At 34.1% G+C, this 17,640-nt stretch overlaps 3 protein-coding genes across 6 annotated transcripts; 1 reads left to right on the top strand and 2 right to left on the bottom strand.

Annotated features, from left to right (window-relative positions):
* Positions 1-732: 732 nt before the first annotated feature.
* SHL1 (PHD finger family protein / bromo-adjacent homology (BAH) domain-containing protein) lies at positions 733-5,028 on the bottom strand. Of its 3 annotated transcripts, none has more exons than XM_022033568.2 (5): positions 4,843-5,026; positions 4,351-4,696; positions 3,923-3,991; positions 1,723-1,858; positions 733-1,186 (listed from the first exon to the last, which is right to left on the bottom strand). In XM_022033568.2, the coding sequence occupies exons 1-5, from the start codon at positions 4,913-4,915 to the stop codon at positions 1,160-1,162; spliced, it is 651 nt and encodes a 216-aa protein (XP_021889260.1). In that variant the 5' UTR covers positions 4,916-5,026; the 3' UTR covers positions 733-1,159. The 3 variants fall into 3 exon arrangements, with proteins under 3 accessions (XP_021889260.1, XP_088062787.1, XP_021889261.1); XM_088206661.1 differs by having other exon boundaries at positions 4,351-4,779; positions 4,843-4,981; XM_022033569.2 differs by lacking the exons at positions 733-1,186; positions 1,723-1,858 and adding an exon at positions 2,585-3,550 and having other exon boundaries at positions 4,843-5,028.
* A 632-nt stretch (positions 5,029-5,660) lies between these two features.
* Positions 5,661-7,880, top strand: LPA66 (Pentatricopeptide repeat (PPR) superfamily protein). Its single transcript, XM_022033566.2, has one exon. It carries the CDS (start codon positions 5,840-5,842, stop codon positions 7,760-7,762), a length of 1,923 nt encoding a protein of 640 aa, XP_021889258.2. The 5' UTR covers positions 5,661-5,839; the 3' UTR covers positions 7,763-7,880.
* Positions 7,881-8,379: 499 nt separating this feature from the next.
* On the bottom strand, positions 8,380-17,380 carry LOC110825368 (beta-galactosidase 3-like). Of its 2 annotated transcripts, XM_088206657.1 has the most exons (18): positions 16,921-17,380; positions 16,712-16,807; positions 16,377-16,489; positions 16,232-16,298; positions 15,942-16,034; positions 15,243-15,386; positions 14,884-14,972; positions 14,243-14,348; positions 13,556-13,643; positions 12,599-12,717; positions 11,817-11,984; positions 10,915-11,093; positions 10,719-10,828; positions 10,524-10,633; positions 10,167-10,277; positions 9,949-10,062; positions 8,948-9,150; positions 8,380-8,587 (listed from the first exon to the last, which is right to left on the bottom strand). In XM_088206657.1, exons 1-18 carry the CDS (start codon positions 17,095-17,097, stop codon positions 8,467-8,469), a joined length of 2,208 nt encoding a protein of 735 aa, XP_088062783.1. In that variant the 5' UTR covers positions 17,098-17,380; the 3' UTR covers positions 8,380-8,466. The 2 variants fall into 2 exon arrangements, with proteins under 2 accessions (XP_088062783.1, XP_088062784.1); XM_088206658.1 differs by lacking the exons at positions 16,232-16,298; positions 16,377-16,489 and having other exon boundaries at positions 16,921-17,373.
* Between the last annotated feature and the right edge of the window lie 260 nt (positions 17,381-17,640).

Here is a 17,640-nt window from a genome sequence, read left to right as displayed (position 1 = left end):
AAAGAGAACCTACCAGCAGTTAGAAGTAAAGTTGAAGATCTCACCAATGTGGTGGCATATTAGTTAAATAAGATCTTTTGTGTGCGGTTTGAAAGTTACTGAGTTCAAATTTTATTGAATATTTTAAACTCAGTTATAAGTTAGTGGTGGTAAGTCTATTATACTTGACTAAACAGGATTTATGATTTATTTTATTAGTGTATTGATAAAATTGTAGTGATTAAATTAAATTTTATCACAACTGAGTCATAATTTTTTTTTAGTAGAAAGATATTCCATGATTGCTGGGAAATCGAAATGCATCAAAGATGGTAAAATTCCATTCATTGCTTTTTTTTTTTTTTTCTCTTTCTTTAACTTCAAAGATGGTATGGAACCCTAGTTCATAATAATTTAAATGTGCTATTTGCATCTTTGTGCAGATAATTAACATTGTTTTCCAGAACTCAGCGAAGATCGTTATGGAAAACTTTTTCTAAATTTTTATATTGTATGCATGTTTATATATGTTTTTACATAAAAACCCTCGTGGTGGTTAAACAAAACCTTAGAGAAAAGGTAAGGTAAAGTCATATTTTAACTCACAATAATTTTCTCTCTGAGAATTAATTCAAAATAAATTTCCACCGATGACAAAATTTAATTACACAATAACTAGAACAAGTATTTACATTGCCAATATCAGTTTATACCAAAATTTTGTAAAAAAATTTCAAAAGTTTAGTGTTAATCTGGTACCAAAATTCACAACCGCACCAACCATTTAGAAGCATGATCAGGCAGCTGTGTCTATTGCTCTTTAGCTTAGTAAGTTAAAAGCAGAGTTAAGTTTATACACATGCTCTATTCTTACAAGCAAGAAATCACAGAGACAAAGGAAAAATCTACATCAAGGTAATATACTTACATATAAAAGCTAAACAAATCCTCTGACCTCGGTAGTAAAACAGGATAAAAACTGATCCTCAAACCATATAAACATTACGGTAATTTCCCCAAAACAGTTTTTGCCTGTCCTAAATAATTCACAGATATTACAAGCTCGAGATGATGCTTTTTTGTTGCCTCCATTGACATTTTGACGCCTACCCACGTTTTAACCACAAAGATCTGCTGATTTATTATAGAACCTACCTTATGTATGGGCTTAGACACCTGGTCACCTCCGCCGACGCTTTGTGTCCACCTGAAAAATTAATTATCATTGTATAGTAATATTGAAAATTAACCACCATTGCTCTGTATCCATCTATCCCCCATGCATGGAACATCAACAAATCTTCCCACTTCGAGATTTTGTAAAGCATAAAAAGATGCTTTTAAATAGAGATATTATCCTAGAATTAACTGAACTACTCTTTGAAAGATAAGAATCAAGTCCATTAGAGTGCAGGAAACTAGAAGTTGAATTATGATGGGCAAAAGTTGAATCTAATTTCATTAATGTGTAAAAAATATGGAACTGAGTTTATTGTTATTCATGAAAATGGAAGATTTGGGCAATGGTCAGACCTATCTTACTCTTGGAAGATTCTCTGTACCAGAAATGGGCATCAATCAGATAAAACATTTAATATAAAAAAATCCATGTGAAATTAAATCATCTGAGAGAGTAGATGGATTAAAACAGAAATGAAATAAAATTCAAGATGATCTGTTGACATCTCAAATTCAAGAAGACTGTCAAGACAGAGAATTCAGTGCTTCATAAAATGAGAATACCTTTGCATCTGTGTGTCTGGTAGCAGTATGAGAATTCTGCAACTTCTTCTGACCTTCAGATGAACAAGTTTCACAGAAGAAGTGATCAAGTCTTTTAGCTTCCTCTGCAGTCATTTCTATACAAGCAGGATGAAACCTGAACCAAAAGTAGTATGCTGAATATTGCATCGGTTTTCACAACATACTCCACAAATTGGATGTGTTTGATTCATAGAATCTGTTTGATAAAAGAAAAAACTGTGAAAATAGACATTAACTTAAATTGCACTTAAAAATACATGAGAGTCTGAAGCCTTAACCCTTCTTGTAATTTTTTAAATTAAGGTCAGGAAAAAGTTTCAGACCTCAATCTCAGAAGCTCCCTCAAGAGAAACCCAGAGAACATTCTAATTCTATTGGTTTAACGTACTTGTCTCTCCTACATAAAAACCAAAAAGTGATCTTCTGAAAACAAGCATAACAACTGCCAGACAAACATTTGTCTACTCGTCAACTAATTTGAGGTTTGTACAAAATCATTACCGTCTTTGCTAGAAGGTGAATTTCCAATGCTTAATCAAATACTTTATTCCTAAAATGCCTAGAAACCCTGATGATGTTTGGTTCTATTCAATTACTACATCTTCGGCTTACATTTTTCTCCCTAAATTTGAGAAATGTGAAACAGCTAGTCTGAAGTGTTTCCAAATAATGCTAATAATTGCAATAATTTTATAATCTACCTTCTAATTAAGGTCTCGAATACTCGAGTTCCTTTTTTTGATGCAAGAGATGATGCATCCGAAATCTAACGAGGGGAAAAAATGACACGATCACCACGTTTCTCAACAAAGAATCTATTAATTGTTAACTGAGGATCTCATTTTCCCAAAAATATTGTTAGGAAACTCGAGGATGCATACACATCCTTAAGTATTAATATTCCTTAGCTCATTATGTAAACGATCATGGCCAAGGCATCTTCCCTAACACAGTCTCTCTCCCCTGCATTACATTTACATGATCACCTATAAAAGATAATTATCACTCTCTATGTGAATACATACTACACATACACATGAATAAATGTATGGTAATTCAGGATATTTCCTTCTCTTTCCTTAAAAAGCTATTTCAGGGTAAACAAAGACAACACAAAGGAATGAAGGATCAAATTCAGTCAACTTCCACAATAAAACTGATGGTTAATCTACGTAGTCCAACAAGCAGCCTCAATGAAATTATTCCTGAAGAGATGATCAGAAGTAGCACGCATAAAACTAATTGAACTAAGAGAAGCATCAACTCCCATTTTTCTTCCAACAGAGAAAAAGAAGCAGTAGGCAGAAGTAAAATAAATTAATTGGTTCATACATAACAGGCTAACGAGCTCATAAATCAGCCACCTGAACAAGGAAGGAAATGCTAAACATTAGCATCTAACTGTTTCTGAAAATCATTGTTACTCTCCACTAATACAGTATAACTGCCTAACTGATATGTATGAGAAACCCAGGCATTACCATCTGCAGATTTTTTTTTTTCTTTCATCAAACAAGCTGATTAAGCATGCAGATAACTGTTCCAGAGATACTCAGAAGCTATGTGTTTCTCTGCAGCTGGTCTTTCAGTAACTCATCTAATACATGACAAAATTGAAGAACCAAGAAACAATGGACAATGAGGAACTACTGGGCTGAGGTGAGTTAACGAATCAGTATCTTGAAAAGTTCCCATATGTCTTTAGATTCTATTTGAATGCAAAGTGAGCTACCACAACTTTGAAAAGTTTACTCCTTTGAATGCCTGTGCCCTTTGCATAATCCTGCCAACCCCTTTGCTTTTTTCCCTTCACACAGGAAAGCAGCATATGATTGGAAGATTTACAAGACGAAACCAGTTTTGCTCATCTATTGGAGAAAAAAAGAGGTTGAGAACCTGGATAAGATAATCTCAGCCGATTAGATAAATACAGATAAATACAAAAGCCAATTAACCCCATGATCACTTTGCATGGTGAATCTTGTCATTTTGTCATTAACTCCACTTGGTTAGTTGTTTTTGAAACTATAAACATTCGTAGGCTCAGCATCAATATGTAGCTAACAGGATCCCTATCAAAGCTCTTCTAGTGCATTTAAAACAACATCAACCATATCAGAGATAAAAATGCATCTCAGTTTCAGCTAAATTAGATAAATTCAAACTATATCCAACTTACCAGTCACTGCAAGTTTCGCACTGAACCATTAGATCATCTGGGTTATAAGGCATCTCACATTTGCAATACCTGTCAAATTTGGAGGAAGGGAAAACCAAAAAAAAGGTAAGGGTACTTCAACCAAAATAAGCCTAACCACAACCATTAGGACTCCCAAGTTAACATTCCTTAAAACCAACACAAACCATACTAGTCTAAGCTCAAATGTTAAGAATACATTAAAAGAATCAAGCAAAACTGAATAATAACAATTGAAAAGGCTAACTTCAGTATATGAAATACAGTACAGGAGTAAACTGTAAGTTCCAGAATACACTTAAATTTATCCCAATTAACTCGCTAAACTAGCAAATGCACGAGAATCTTTTAAAAAATAACAGAAGAAAAAACCAGAAAACTTTTAAGATGAAAAAAATGAGACAACGTACACGGCGACTCGATCAGGATTGAAAGCGCCGGTAGACGAATTGTACTCAAAACGACAGAAGAAGTCGTCGTTTCCAACGGCGTCAAGCTTGGTATAGCTCTTGAAGCTGTGGACCGTACACTTCCCCTCGATTGTATCAGCGCTCTGCACGTCGTAGTGGTCGGAAAGGAAAACCTCCTTGGATCCATGAAACTGTCGCCTACCACCGATCGACTCCTCCGGCCGGTAGTACCAGCGCACGCGCACTCTCACGTTCGCTCCACGCGCGTCCGTCTCGATCCGCTCAATCCTGGCAACGTACGACGGCTTCCCCGGCTCCGACGGCCGCATCAGCACACAGTCTCCCACTGTACAGACAAACATAGATATGCGTGTGTTCGTATCCGTTCCTTTTTCTCTTTTTCTTTTTCCTATTTCTTTTTAATTTCCCCTGGAAAGAGAAAATTAAGAGAGAGAACAATTTTCCCAGGAAAGTGAGGGAAAAAGCGCTTACCTTTGATGGTTTTGTTGATGTGTTTGACTGTGAAGGAGTCCAGAGTTTTCCTTGGAGCCTTTGCTTTGGCCATGGAAGAGGAGGAAGAAGAAGAAGTGATGCAGAGAAAACACGCATGCACGAGGACAACAGAGAGAGATTGCGAGAGACAAACACCAAGAACAAAAAAAAAAAAAATGAAAATAAAAATAAAAATCTTCCGAGAAATATATTCCTTAATATTTAAAAAAAAAAAAAAAAAAATCATCTGTATACACTGCTTCAAGGTATAGGGTTACAATCCGATGCATCGCGGCAGAGGTAAGCGCGTCGTTGACCGGGTTCAGTCGGCGTAGGCGATGAATCATGATGGTGATTAGCGTCTAATGGGTTAGGATCCACGTCAGCACGGTTAGATTTGGTGCGAGTTTTAAGGCCGGGAGCGTGTTGTTTACTTTATGAAGAAAGCGGTTAGTGAATGGAGTTCGGATTCCGTATTGGAAATGATACACTAGATTCAACCTCATACTAATTTATGTTATAACGAACATGAACCGTTGGATCTAAGCTTTAAGACTTTTATGTGCTAAATAATTTCATCCAACGGTTAAATTCTCGCGCTCACAAGATTTGTCGAATACGAGCGTATTATATGTACTCGAGATTCCTCATGGTAAAGAATTTCCTTTTTTTTTTTTTTGTGGAAATTCAGGAGCTGCCTCTGATTTTGCCACGTATACCTTTTAGATTAGGAATTATGATTCCCTTGTTCTGTCAGTAGAGAATGCCAAACAAAAAATATAGATATATATAATTCCTGCTATGGACCACGTTGCATCCGTAGCCAAACAGCTCGAATCTTCTCCCTTCAAACCAATCGAGATTGATACTTTAATATTTTAAAAAATGAATATATATATTTCCATAATTTCACGTTAAAACTTCTGTAAGCCTGTAGAAACTTCAGGGGCTCCAATGGCGTAACACGGGGGCCCATAGGATTTTAACACCAGAAGCCATGAACTCCTTAGTAATTTACATACCCAACTCGACCAACTCGATCCCAACTCACCCATCTTCACTCTTCCCACAAGTCTCCAAATGCAAATCCATCAGACACCTAACCCAACTCCATGCTTCCTTCATCAAGACTGGCCAAATTCATGATCCTCTCGCCGCCGCGGAGATTCTCCGCTTTTCTTCCTTGTCCGATTACCGCGAGATCGACTACGCCTATAAGGTTTTCCGTCGAATGCACCGACCCAATTGCTTTTCCTGGAACACCATTATCAGGGCTTTTGCGGAGAATGGAGAAGACGAGAAAGCGATTATGGGTATTTTACTGTTCTGCGAGATGCTCGATCATGGGTTCGTGAGGCCAAACATGTTCACATTTCCTTCTGTGTTGAAGGCGTGTGCTGAAACGGGGAGGGTGGAGGAAGGGAAGCAAGTTCATGGGATGGTGGTGAAGTTTGGATTGGATGGCGATGAGTTTGTGATTAGTAATCTCATGAGAATGTACGCGGTTTGCGGGGTTATGGAGGATACTAATTCATTATTCTGTAAGAACATTGTTGAAGATGTTAGCAGAGTGATTGATGGGAAGAAGGAAGAAAGTAATATTGTTCTTTGGAATGTAATGGTTGATGGGTATGTAAGACAAGGAAGCTTTAATCAAGCAAGGAAGTTGTTTGATGAAATGCCTCAGAGAAGTGTTGTGTCATGGAATGTGATGATTTCTGGGTATGCACAGAATGGGAATTTCAAGGAAGCAATAGACATGTTTTATGAAATGCAGATGGGAGAATTACCTCCAAATTATGTAACTTTGGTGAGTGTTCTTCCAGCAATTTCGAGACTAGGAGCACTTGAAGTAGGCAAGTGGGTGCATTTGTATGCTGAGAAAAATGGCATTGAGATTGATGATGTGCTTGGTTCTGCATTGATTGACATGTATTCTAAATGCGGAAGCATTGAGAAGGCAATTCAAGTTTTTGGGAGGATACCCAGAAAGAATGTGATTACTTGGAGTGCAATGATTGGTGGACTTGCTTTGCACGGTCGAGCAATCGAAGCTCTTGATTGTTTTCAAAGGATGAATCAAGCTGGAATCAAGCCAAGTGATGTTGTATACATTGGTGTTTTAAGTGCTTGTAGCCATGCTGGATTAGTTCAGGAAGGCCGAGAACTTTTTAACCATATGATAAATGTGGTTGGTTTAGAGCCTAGGATTGAACATTACGGATGCATGGTTGATCTATTAGGCAGAGCAGGGTTTCTAAAAGAGGCTGAAGAATTTATCATGAACATGCCTGTAAAACCAGATGATGTGATATGGAAAGCCTTGCTTGGTGCTTGTAAAATGCATCAGAATGTTGAAATGGGTAAACGCGTAGCAAAAAAATTGATGGGTATGACTCCTCATGATAGTGGATCATATGTGGGATTATCAAATTTGTATGCCTCACTTGGAAACTGGGAGGCAGTTGCAGGGGTGAGGTTAAAAATGAGAGAGATGGATATAAGGAAAGATCCCGGATGTAGTTGGATTGAGCTCGATGGTGCGATTCACGAGTTTGTTGTGGAAGATGAATTCCATCCGCAAGCCAAAGAAATTCACTCCATGTTGGAGGAAATTTCCGAGAAATTGAGGTTGTTAGATTATAGACCGAACACCACTCAGGTATTGCTCAACATGGATGAGGAAGACAAAGAGAGTGCCTTGCATTACCATAGTGAGAAAATTGCAGTTGCATTTGGATTAATCAGTACAAGCCCTGGTACACCTCTTCGGATAGTCAAGAACCTGCGTGTTTGTGAAGATTGTCACGCATCAATGAAGCTAATCTCGAAGATTTACAAAAGAAGAATCGTTGTACGGGATCGAAAACGCTTCCATCATTTCAAAAATGGATTATGTTCTTGCAACGATTATTGGTAATTAGAAGTCTTGCGAGTATTGCTGTAAAATCTTTGGGCATTTTATGGGCGCCAAATTATTTTAGATGGGTTAAATATTGAATTCTATTTTGAAGATATTGACACAAATTTTGGATTTATTCTCGGTTTAACCTATTATTTATTTTACAGTTTAAATCCTTTTTAAATTATAACAATTTTTATTTTTATTTTTTTTTTAAAAGATAAAAACAAAAATAGAACTAAGCAGGGGAAAGGGAGGGTGTAATCACGTGATCGTCGTGAATTGAGTGAGCGTATCCAATTTGGGGCAAAAACATTGACTTTTAAAGCTTACTTTTACAGGTTTGATTTGACTCCACCGTGATGAAAAATAGTAACCGTTGGATTGGGAAACGGCACGTTTGATGGGGGAAGATAAATTAATTAATTAGAATAATGATTACTAAATACTTACATAGTATTTTCCTTAAATAAAGTAATTAACATGATATTAAAAAGCTTATTAATCTCCCAACAACTTATTGTAAAAGCATTTCATGACGAATTTGTTTTAGGGTTCATAAATTCTCTAAATTAATTAACACTAAATAATTAGTAAAAAAATTATTTTAACTACTTGCTTTTGAAGTCATTAAATTAAATAATCATATATGACTCTGCATATATATATATATTTGGTTGAGAGTAGAGAATCCTATTGTATAAATAGATTAAAAAATATAGTTAATTTTCAGTGCTCACCAATCTCTTTACAAAATTGATTTGTGATGCATCTCCACCAATTTCCTCAAAAACTACTAATAAATTCTGGGTTTGCTTCAACCAAGATCTGGGAACATGGTACCTGAAAGTTTGATCAAAAAGAATTATTGGTATTGTATTTTAACACTTTTCTTCGCGCGTAAGCAAAACTGTGTATCAACTAGGGTAGAGGACAAATAATAACAATATTTAACAGATTCGTATAAAGACGAGGCTCCAATCAAGATCTCAAGTTCTGATACCATGTTAAACGGTAAATTATGATAAGCACCAGACTTTTTGCCGTTCTAAATAACATAAATTACTAGGTTCTTTAAGTAATCCGGAAACCCATTTCTTTAAACAATCCCCCGAACATTCTCTAGATTCGTTAAAAATATAGTATGATGCATATTTGATGAATCTAATGGCCAAAAGAAAGAAGGGTTGAAAGGAGATTTACCATTTTTGAGTAGGATGGCCACAACCGAATTGGCAGGATACTGGTCGGAATGTGGTTGAATAAATGCAATCACTGCAATTACCAGTGGCAGAAAGAGTCCAGTATCTCCCAATGCTTTGCCCATTAATCCACACTTGACCTTTACCCATACTGCTCATGTCTAAAGCTAGTGGCTCATCTCCTTCTGGCGCATCAAAATGGACCTGCAAGTTCAACTTCACTTATCAGTTTTTTACTGAATACATTTTACTAGTAGGAATTAAGTGCCACTAAACATCCCACTAATTCTAGTTATACACCTGAACCTTTTCTTTTTCCTTTTCTACTTCCTACTAAATAATAAAGTTAACCAATTTTCAGAAATTAGCCTCTATTTGGAACAAATCTAAAATTTGTCGGAAAATCATTTGCAAGTCTACACTTTTTCAACTAGAAGATGATACATTTCTTACATAAAATGATAAAATTTGAGTTCATATGGAACTGAAATAATAAATTCTAAGATCTATATGAACAGAATTTGGAATTCACCATTCCAATTCTACAAGATCATTTTTTTCTGTCATCCTAATATGATTTACAGCTCTGTAAGTTAAACTGAATGTGGATTTACAAATGAAATGCATAAAATTTATGGATTTATTCTAAAAATAGCCATAAACTGACAAGAAATTATGCAATATATTATTTATATATTAACACGTCTCTTTAAGTGCAACTCTATCCTAAATGTGTGAACCAAGTATAAGACTACATATCTTGAATCTGAAATTAATTAATAAAAATGGGGCAATAGAAATATTAAATCTTTGTCTCTGATAGAGTTAAAATAATGTCTTCAGAAGCTCACACTGATGCGAAAATATGCAATCTATAATTTATACATTAAGTAAGTGTTCAATTTAATTTATAGCTAATGTTTGCAGGACAAGTATTCTTATGAGGAGAGTAAGGGAGGTAGGACACTTTAAGAAGTTATATATTCATTGTCGCTGCCGTACCTTATACCATGTTAACGGCTGTGCAGTATTTGTTGTAAAGGATGCTTCTGTCCAGTCAATCAATGAAATGAAATCTGGGGAACCTAGATTCAAGGCCTCACCTTTGACTCCAATCTGTATAAATTGAAAAGTGAAACTTAAAATCAAGGAATAGATCTGTAAACGATAGCATAATTACAGAGCAAAAAACAAAAATTTGGAAGCCAGATATTGAAGACCTTGTATGACCAATTCTGCCAGGACAAGTCTGTTGGTCCCGCATCTACTCCATGTAGGACAACCGGTCCTAGGACTCCCGTGTTCCATGTCTCAAAGTGTGGACCAATATTCTTCAACCCGAAAATAATCCAGAAAACCAAAACAAAAATCAACTGACAATGAAGAATAACAGGTAGTATTGTTGATATTTTATGTAACTTATAGACAAGGATAAACCTAAAACTGCATCTCAAGTCCTTGATCAAATATCCATTGTCAATTTCCGAAATATGTTTGGCTTCCAATTCTCTAGTTCTATCCTAACATCTTTATTCCAGATTATTGAAATGATTACAAGCAGAATTCAGGTTACAAACCGGTAATCCAACAGCAACACTGAGCAATGAAATCATGTTTCTTCCGGCATGCAAATTAATGTCTCCAGTAAATGTAAATCTCCTATTTACTCTACTCCCAAACGCTGAGCCTGTCATATGCATTTAACAGGATCTTAACAACTATAGAGAGTATAGTCAATCATAAACGATCAGGATTAGAATGAAACAGCGCACCAGAAAACTTTCCATTGACGAACACATGCACAGCATGACCTGCAGATTCCACAGTGAGCGTAGGCCATCTCTCGTTACCCAGATATGACTCTGATGAACTTAAGTCAACACTGGAAACATGATAGAACAAAAAAAAACTTGATTTGATGAATTGTTAATGTTTAGAGCAGAAACTCAGTAACATTTATGTTAGTACCTTGTCGAGTACCAGAGATAGTCACTGGTATCTCTTGTAATATTTATCTGTTCCAATAATCCAACAACCTTAATTTCACAATCATCATCAACTGATAATATCTCTTCATTGAATGTTTCCCATGATCCCAACTTAACATTTATTGGCAGCATTTGCACTTGGGATTCTTTAACTCTAACCTGATAACAGAAAGATATGGATTGTGCCTATCAGTGTTCACAGGTAGCTTAATATAAGCAAAAACCATGAAGGAAAAAGAAGAAAAATTCGGTTTAACAGACAGATATATGTGGTTTGATTTGTTACTGTGAATTCTTTTATGGGAAAGAGAGAATTCAGGTGCACTGTATAAAGAAAGAGCAAAAAGTTCGCACTTCTGTTCAAATCCTAATTCTAGTCCATCAAATCTACCATAATGCTTAATTTGTTTTATAATAGAAAAAAGAAAAAGAAGATACATCATAACAAGGGGAAAGACTTTTTTCCTATTTAGAAGAATGACAACAGCATCCGCGAACTTATTCTAAATATTTGTGCAATACATGCACTAAATTTACTTGTTAACTAACATGCATTCCTCACTCTTTTCTATGACGGAGATGGTTCTAGCCAAGTGAATTGCAATAAAGAGGGATTGAGCAGAGTGCAAAGCTAGAAACCTTGTTAAACCAGCATAGGCACTGTCTATTAAATTTTTGTTCAGTCCAAATCAATTTGATATGCATCACATATATCATATGTTTTCAAGGATTCAAACTTTCTTAAGCAGAAAAAGATAACCAGTAACAAGAAGTCAGATTCTCGAAGCAGAACCTTAAACTACAATATTTACTGACTAAACAGTTTTCATGCACCATACAAATTGTTTATATGAAGTGGGAGCAACTGTCTGCTTCACTTACGTCAGCTGTGTTGAAGACAACATTTTTGCAGTCCGGAAGGATGCTGATGGACCAAGGTGGTAGGCTATAGTGCATACCGTTAAAAGCCACCACTACATCTGATTTTTTGTTGTAGTTTGATAGGAATGCTGCACAGTCTCCAGTCTCAGCAGAGAAGAATACATTTGCCTGGAAATATATATCAATAAATTTAATTTAATAGGTAAAAAAAGTTCTGCATTAATCAGAAGCAGTAAATACCATCCAATACAAATTTGTCCCCTACCACCAGAGGAGACTTAATCCCTTCTCTTTCTTAATTATGTTAATGTTTTTCAAATCTAATGTCAGCAGAATTCTGTTTAGACACTTCTATAACAGAATCACTGATTTTACTTACTAAACTGACACTCAATAGATGAATAAGTTTTACTACATACAAAGGACAAAATGAAACAGGAATTCACGTGCCTTCACACCCAAGCTTGCTGGTAAGTGTACATATGAAAGAATAGGATAACATATTTAGGATTTAAATTATCTAAACTCTGAAAGTTACCATACTATGTAAAATAATTAATTGAGTAATTATCCTAAAAGTTTATGCCAATAAAAAATGATTTAATCTATATGCCTATACTCTAACAAAAGTAAGCAAAAAGGGTCTTATAGCCCTGGAATATGCAAAATAATAAACAAAAACGTTATGGGACTACACAAGCAAAATTATTGTCACAAAACAAAAGAACAAAAATTCTCAGTACTTTCTCTATATTTGGCTTATTATAGTTGAGACAACAAACCTGTTCATAATTTCCCAATGATGTGATATTAGGGTCAGCAGAAAGCAAAGTTTTTTCACATAGTTTAATAGCCTTGTGGAGTTCATTCAGATGGCCATACTTTGGTTGCCTGATCAAACCTATCAAAATAGCAGATCTTTTTTAAAGATTTGAACAACCTGAATCATATCTTTTTGATATTCTGCATGAGCCGAATAAAAATTGCTGTTTCAAGCAGGCTAGTAAATGACGCACCTTATCTGTTCGTACCGGTGTAGTATAGATAGATTATACCAGGTCAAATATCAGTTAATACAAATAAATACCAGGCCAACCAATATTATTAACTACTGGTACCAGCTATCAATTTTTAAAATTTTTAAAAGAAATAAAAAATAAAACTTCAAGTTAGCGATTATATAGAAAAAACTTAATGCAAATGTTTAATTTTAATTTTAATAATATTTGTAGTTATTTTAGCATAATATTCTTATATCTTGTACTTTAAATTATGAGTTTGACTTATATAATGTATTTGTAACTAAAATTTTTAGATATACATGATTTATTTTATAAACATTGTGTTACGTACATTCAGCATAGATTATAAAGTTAACTAGTATACTATTTTTTTATAAATTTATTATTATAATTATTATTATTATTGTTGTTGTTGTTGTTCTTGTTGTTATTATTATGTGTTTATATATGATTTTATATAAACTGATAAGTACAAGAAGTTGAATGCATATGTTCCCTTTACTCCTACCTTATTCAGCTTGCAACGAACTGGGCTTTCCACATTTTAACTATCGAAATAGGTGATTTTTTTAAAATTTGTCACTTAAACAAAGTAATATCCTCATAAATAATTTTGTGAGCTTTAGCTTTTGGTAACCATATTCATCAATGGGAGTAAGTGGTGTTTAAATATCTATGATCCAATCATATATATCAAAAAGTGTTTAAAAATCTAACCATATTCATCAATTGGAGCATCATAGTCATAGCTGGTTGTAACGAAAGGGCCACCAGCAGTTCTTCCAAAGTTTGTTCCTCCATGGTACTGCGAAAAAAAAAAAAAAAGTTGGAATACATTATAAGAATATTAGATTAAAAAGAAAAACTTCAACTGGAATTTAACCCAAAACAAAGGTTAATATTTGTATTGATAGTACTGATAAATAATAATGAAATAAAAGTTTTTTAGTATTGCAAATATTACTATAATTTTATAAAATTATAGTAGATCAAGGAAGATAAAGAATTGGTCCATTTATTTTCTTTTTTCACCATTATTAAAATAATAATTAACATATACATTTTCTTCTTTTTTTCTAAATAAGTTGCTACACCAAAACAGAGAAGTTCACAAATTTTTATTTTTGCTTCCTGGGGAATCAAGCAAGAAAAGCTTAAAGGAGAGTATCTTATTCTTTTACTTTATTATGAAATATTAACAATTTAAAACTAGTCCTAAAATAATTAAAAATTTGCAGGCCCATTTAGATATATGAAAAAATTTATACTTTTTTGTAAACTCATATATATGTACATATGAAAATATGTATTTATCAAAAAACAAAAATAATATTTTGAAAAATAATGATGTAAAATAAAATTTTAAAAAGTAAAACTAGTCTCAATGTCTGAGTTGCAACACACCATGTAATAATTCACAAAAGAGCCACCCTTTTGAATGAACCGAGCAACTGCAAATGCCAAATCTTCAACTGGGCGTTTATAGTTTGGACTACCAAAATCTGTGAACCTGTCAAACAAAGAACAAATAACAAGGAAACCCATTTATCCAATTATAAAGACAAAATTGAAAGTATATATTGGAGGATTTAACTTATCTTCTTCAACATATAAACTATTAATATAAATTTTATCAATTTTGAATAATATTGTGGTAAAAGTTTTTGGAAACTAATGGATTTCTAGAGATTATAAACTTAAAAAAAATACACAAGGAATTTACTTCTTGGCATTAGTTTTTATTTGTAAATCAAAAAATTATATGCTAAGATGTGAATAATTTATGGTAGTTTGCTATTGTTTATATATTAACATATGCTTATCTCTCACACAAACCCTCCGTATATTGTACTGAAATTTAACTAATAAAAGTTGAATTTTGAACAAATAATCAATTGTGTCATCAATTATCATGAAAGTGAATATCCAATTATTTAATCTATTACTTACATGTTAACAAAAGGAATCATTCAATATTTAATTCTTATTATTTCTCTCAAAATTAACTTATTGACTAAAATGTAAATCTAACTTATAAAACTTACCACCCACTCCAAGCCTCAGTCCACAGTGTAGGTTTGTAAGGCTTGTTTGGAGAGAAATAATCACAATAGAAACCATTGCAGCTGTTTATCTGACAGAATTATGTGCATAATAAAGAATGTTAAAACTCTCTCATCACTAAAAATAATCCAGAATCGAATCCTTCTCTAACCCTATACCAAAAGACTTTATAAACAAATTACTCTCAATTATAAAACTAACGAATTTGAAGCAAAAAATCGAGTCATTTTAAAGGGTTGAAGACTTATATACCTCCCAAGCTAGTATCTTATAAATAAAACAGTACCTTCAAATGAATTATAAACATAACGAATCTCTTATGACCTACTAAAATGCTTACCACGGGATCGGGAGCATCATCTTCCTTGCACATTACCCAGGGGACTCCAGTGTTCATTTCAAAAGCCATTTTTGCTGCCCAAGTCATGTATGCATAACCAGCAGCCCCTAATGCCTTGCTTTCTGGTCCATACTCATTCTCAATCTGCACATAAACAAACATAATCCCAATCAGCATAGAAAAGAAGGGTTCTAACACAGTGATTCAGAGGCACCAGTTACTACACAATGTTATATGATTACTACACAAATTAACTAATTTACTGAATTACTATAAGATGTTGAAAAGTTACTATGAAAGCTTCATGCTTCCAAGACATCATAGACTTTCCCCATTAAGAAAATGAGAAACACATTTGCTTTCTTTTGAATAGTTTTATCAGTCTTAAGAATCCGAATACCAAATACCCCATTATTTTCGTCCAGAGATAATTTATTAGATGAGGTTACATGATGGGTCCCATAAGCAAGCTCAAGCATGAGAAAATTTATAAGAAAATAAATTAAAGAACAAAATGGGAATTGAACCAAACAGGACCTAAGCAAAGTTCAGTGAAAGTATTTATGCATCACGAGTGACTTTACAAATTAAGATATCAGATAGCCAGAAGTAACAGATGAATAAATTTTTTAGTTGCAGTAATTAAATGCTCATGTGCCAGCAATTTATTGCAGTGAAAAATGACCAGAAAACAAGTACCTGAGAGAGGATAATGGGGCCACCTTGAGACTCAAACAACTCTTCATCCTTCATCATTTGCACAATTTTTTGAGTAAATCTTTGCATTTCCATCTTTTTCACCAGTATATATATATACACAAGCACATACATACATACATATGTAGGTGTGTATATATAAGAGACAAGAGTAAGAAGTTCAATTAGTGATAAACCTTGAAAATGAGACGGGTTATAAATAGGAATTCATAGAAAGGCATCTGCGACGTTTGGAATTTACTTCTCTTGACTTTATTGACACACACACCTACCTTGAAAGGTTCATTATCTGTTCTAAAGCTAATGCCTGGAACATACTTCAACCAAACAGGAAATCCCCTGAGACATTAATGGCTAGAAAATTAAAGAGATTGAAAAAACAACTAAAAACCAAAATGTAGAGAAATTTAATGTTACCCAAAATTCCACTCTGCACAAACATAAGGCCCAATTCGAAGATGAACATACAAGCCAGCTTTCTGAACTAACTTGATAAATTGAACCAGATCACATCTTCCCTCAAAATTATACTAAAAAACCCAGAAAAAAAAGAACACAAAATCACAGGAAAGTATAAACAAGAAGCATGAAAATCTAAGAAACATTGCAGAGAAAAGAAAACCCCAGAAAAAATGGTATAAAGATAAGAACAATTAAGAATGAAAATCTAAGGAAAGAAAATTCGAGAAAATAAAAATAAAATGACAGCATAATGTGAACAAAAAGCGCGAAAACCCAAGAAAAAAATTTACATTGCCCGGAGAAGGTTCATGGAGATTCCAGAACACGTAAGTGTCAATAGCATCCAACCCACCATCTTTGGCATTCTGTATTAGACCTTCCCACATCTGCAGTACAAATCCATAAATTAACAGTAGAAGTTACCATCCACATTTTCTCAGGAAAATCCGAGATGGGTTTTGGGGGGGAGGGGGGGAGGGAAAAGTGGGTGCTCATGTACCTGGGGGGTGCTTCTAGGATAATGAATGGAGCCAGAGAAGAGCAGCCTTCTCTGGCTATTAATGACGAGAGCTTTTCTGTCATAGCCAACACTGCATTGTGTCAGCTGGAGACCCAGAAACCAAAACAAAATGCAGAGAAAAACCCAGTTGGAAATGGAAGCTGAGGTAGCTTCCATTTTTGTGGAGGAAAGAGGAAGAGAAAGAAGAAGAAGAAGAAGACGAAGAAGAGGAAAATTGGGAATGAAGAGACTGTGGGTGTGAACAAAATAGAAGAAAAATACAAATTAGCAATGGAGTTGCTACTCTGCAACAGAACAGAATTTCTTTGTCTTTTTGGGTGACTTCGATTGTCACCCACTGATGTATGCAGTTTTTTCTTTAACCCCAAAAAAAAAAAACAAAAAACAAAGAAAGAAGGAAAGACAGTTGGCTGAAAAGTAGGTTAACATCAAAGATGGATCCCAAGGAAAAAAAAAAAACACTGTGCAGAGAAGAGCATCAAAGCAATGTTTTAACTTCTTAGGTAGAAAATCTAGGCACGTCCCAAAAGAAAATTAAAGATATTCATTAATACAAGTGATTTAATTTTTTAATATCTTAAATTTTTACTTAAATTTTATGAATTTAAAATTTAAATTTTATCATTTAATAAATAGTAAAAAAAATTAATTAAAGTAGTAAAAAAATGTAAATATTTTTTATTGTCAAGCGATTTTTTT

The sequence above is a fragment of the Carica papaya genome, chromosome 6 (genome assembly GCF_054855325.1).
Source record: "Carica papaya isolate Zhongbai chromosome 6, ASM5485532v1, whole genome shotgun sequence".
Lineage (NCBI taxonomy): Eukaryota > Viridiplantae > Streptophyta > Magnoliopsida > Brassicales > Caricaceae > Carica > Carica papaya.
Note: the sequence above shows the minus strand (reverse complement) of the source record. Positions and strands in the feature narration are given on the sequence as shown.

Bases quoted from the DNA above. Each gene is read 5' to 3' on its own strand.
- SHL1 (XM_022033568.2), bottom strand. From the start codon at position 4,915: ATGGCCAAAGCAAAGGCTCCAAGGAAAACTCTGGACTCCTTCACAGTC. The intron at 4,697-4,842 runs GTAAGCGCTTTT...TTGTCTGTACAG, and splicing joins CATCAACAAAACCATCAAAG to TGGGAGACTGTGTGCTGATG. The intron at 1,859-3,922 runs GTAAGTTGGATA...CTTTTGGTTCAG, and splicing joins TGCGAAACTTGCAGTGACTG to GTTTCATCCTGCTTGTATAG.
- LPA66 (XM_022033566.2), top strand. From the start codon at position 5,840: ATGAACTCCTTAGTAATTTACATACCCAACTCGACCAACTCGATCCCA.
- LOC110825368 (XM_088206657.1), bottom strand. From the start codon at position 17,097: ATGGAAGCTACCTCAGCTTCCATTTCCAACTGGGTTTTTCTCTGCATT. The intron at 15,387-15,941 runs GTACTTGTTTTC...GTTTATGTGCAG, and splicing joins GCCCCATTATCCTCTCTCAG to ATTGAGAATGAGTATGGACC. The intron at 10,829-10,914 runs GTACTAACATAA...TCATGTTTCCAG, and splicing joins TATCTCTGGTACTCGACAAG to TGTTGACTTAAGTTCATCAG.